The sequence below is a fragment of the Oratosquilla oratoria genome, chromosome 6, assembly GCF_046742065.1.
Source record: "Oratosquilla oratoria isolate Oo_2021 chromosome 6, ASM4674206v1, whole genome shotgun sequence".
In the NCBI taxonomy this organism is placed as follows: Eukaryota; Metazoa; Arthropoda; class Malacostraca; order Stomatopoda; family Squillidae; genus Oratosquilla; species Oratosquilla oratoria.
Window position 1 is genome coordinate 43,883,501 of NC_134782.1, and position 2,500 is coordinate 43,886,000.

A 2,500-nucleotide genomic window follows, 5' to 3' on the forward strand; every position below is an offset into this window, starting at 1 on the left:
ACACAATCACAATTTTTTCCAACCAGACAACGAGAGCATTAAAAAAGTAACAGATATGAACTAGTCTTCTCATTGACCGTACTAAATTGATGAACGCTGAAAATGGGTCTATTGACCGTAAATATTATATATTTCTTTCGATTTGGTGCTGTGAGAAATGGTAGTCTATTATAATATATATACGAGTATATATATATATATATATACATATTTATATATATATGTATATATACATATATATATTTACATATACATATGTGTATATATGTATGCATATATATATATGTATATATGTATGTATATATATATATATATACATATATATATGTGTATGTATATATATATATATATATATGTATATATATATATATATATATATATATATATATAGTATATTAGTATTTTGTGGCTGAGTTTTTTTCTGAAAGGCTGATACTCGGTGTCCGGACTGAGACCAAGATTTCTCCAGATGTATGCATGTGTGTATTTTTTATGCCTGCTATAGAGGGTGAAAAACAGGATATATATATTCGAGAAGATTAATCCTATACATATTTCAATGAGTGTGCCTGTTATCTCTTACGGGGCACAGCTATGGCATCTTGTGAGTTCGTTTTCGTATAAGTGACTTCGGTTACAATTTTTTCTTCGGATTTCCAATTATCAAATAACCTAACTATCATAGACTGAAAATCTAACTGACAAATGAAGAGAATTTAAACCTAGACGAATATAAGACAAATTGATGAAATATTCTTAGAGAAGTCTATAATAGTGTTCGAATTCACAACTGCAGTTGTTTTGATGCTTTTGATAAACATTTTTTGTGATTCACTTTTCTCACGTCGAGGAGATTAACGCTGAAGTTTAATGGAGATGAAGAAAGAAATTTGTTTCAGGAACATTTAGTTTTTTGTTTGTTTTTCTAAAACAGGCAGTTAAGTAGAACAGCGTATTTTTTTCTAAGTCTAATTATCATTGGAACGTTTATATGAAATGGTGTCAACGCTTTCCCTCTCCCTCTTTTTTTTCTCTGTTTTTCTTTTCTTTTTATTGTTTGCATTTTTTGCCACAAATTAATGAAAAAATAAAAGAAAATACATGTACATAATGAACATTTCAATTTTTTCTTCATGTCCAGATCTTTGAAACACTAATCCACACAAAGAGAAATATAAATAGATAAATAGATAAATAGAAAATAGAAAAAAGAATAGATAAATAAAGAATTAAAAAAGTTAGAATAAAATAATTTAAAATATAATTCTTCACAAAATATGATTATAAAAAAAATCCCTTTTCTTTTCTCTTCCTCCCTTGTCAAAATAAAACAAAATAAAATCCTTCATAAGACATAAGACATATGACACAAGACATAAGACTTAAGACGTAAGATATAAGACATGGAACGTAATACATAAGACGTGAAACATAAGACGTAAGACATAAGCCACAAGGCATAACACATAAGACATAAGACATGAAACATAAGACACAAGACATAAAACTTAAGACATAAGACATGAGACGTAAGGCATAAGACATAAAACATAAGGCACAAGACGTAAGACATAAGAAATAAGACATAAAACACGAAACATAAAACATTCGACCTAAGACTTCACAAGACACATTTCCCCACCTTCCCCCCATATACCCTTACGCAGATCAAACACCAAACCGACACAAAATCCTTCCCGAGCCGCAACTAACCTGCATCTCCTCTCTCTCTCCTCTTGTCTCCTGCCCCAGGTCTCCTGGATCCGCCGGAGCGATCTCCACGTGCTGACGACGGGAGACGCCGAGTATACGTCTGACAGCCGCTTCCACATGAAACACGTGGAGGGTTCTCCCTACTGGATTCTGGTCATCCACAAGCCCACGACCAGAGATTCCGGCATCTACGAGTGTCAGGTCTCCACGCAACCCAAGATGTTCCGCAGGTTCACGCTCAGCATCATCGGTGAGTGGACCCGGTAACTTCCGTTAACTTCCGGTAGCGTCCGGTAATTTCCAGTAGCGCCAGGTAATTTCCAGTAATGTCTGTTAACTTCCGGTAATTTCCGGTAACGTCCGGTATTTCCCGGTAGCGCCACATAACTTCCAGTAATGTCCTCTAACTTCCGGTAACTTCCTGTAAACTCCGGTAGCGTCCCGTAGCTCCCGGTAGCGTCCGATAATTTTCCGGTAGTGTCAGGTAACTTCCAGTAATGTCCGCTAACTTTCGGTAGCATCCGGTAATTTCCGGTAGCGTCATTTAACTTCCAGTAATATCCTCTAACTTCTGGTAATTTCCGGTAGAGTCCAGTAATTTTCAGTAGCATCTGGTAACTTCCGGTAACGTCCGGTAGCTTCCGGTAGCGTCAGGTAACTTCCAGTAATTTCCGCTAACTTCCGGTAATTTCCGGTATCCTCCGGTAATTTTCGGTAGCGTCCGGTAACTTCCTGTAGCGTCCATTAACTTTCAGTAACTTCCTGTAGTGTCTGGTAGCTTCCGGCA

The 2,500-nt window shown here is 35.9% G+C and overlaps 1 protein-coding gene across 1 annotated transcript in view; it reads left to right on the forward strand.

The window, feature by feature from the left end:
- The window catches only part of LOC143026004 (uncharacterized), a 47,938-nt gene that overhangs the window by 30,397 nt on the left and 15,041 nt on the right, over positions 1-2,500 (forward strand). Inside the window, exon 3 of the mRNA XM_076185991.1 lies at positions 1,753-1,963. Coding sequence (XP_076042106.1) covers positions 1,753-1,963 — 211 coding nt within the window. The remainder of the gene's footprint in view (positions 1-1,752; positions 1,964-2,500) is intronic.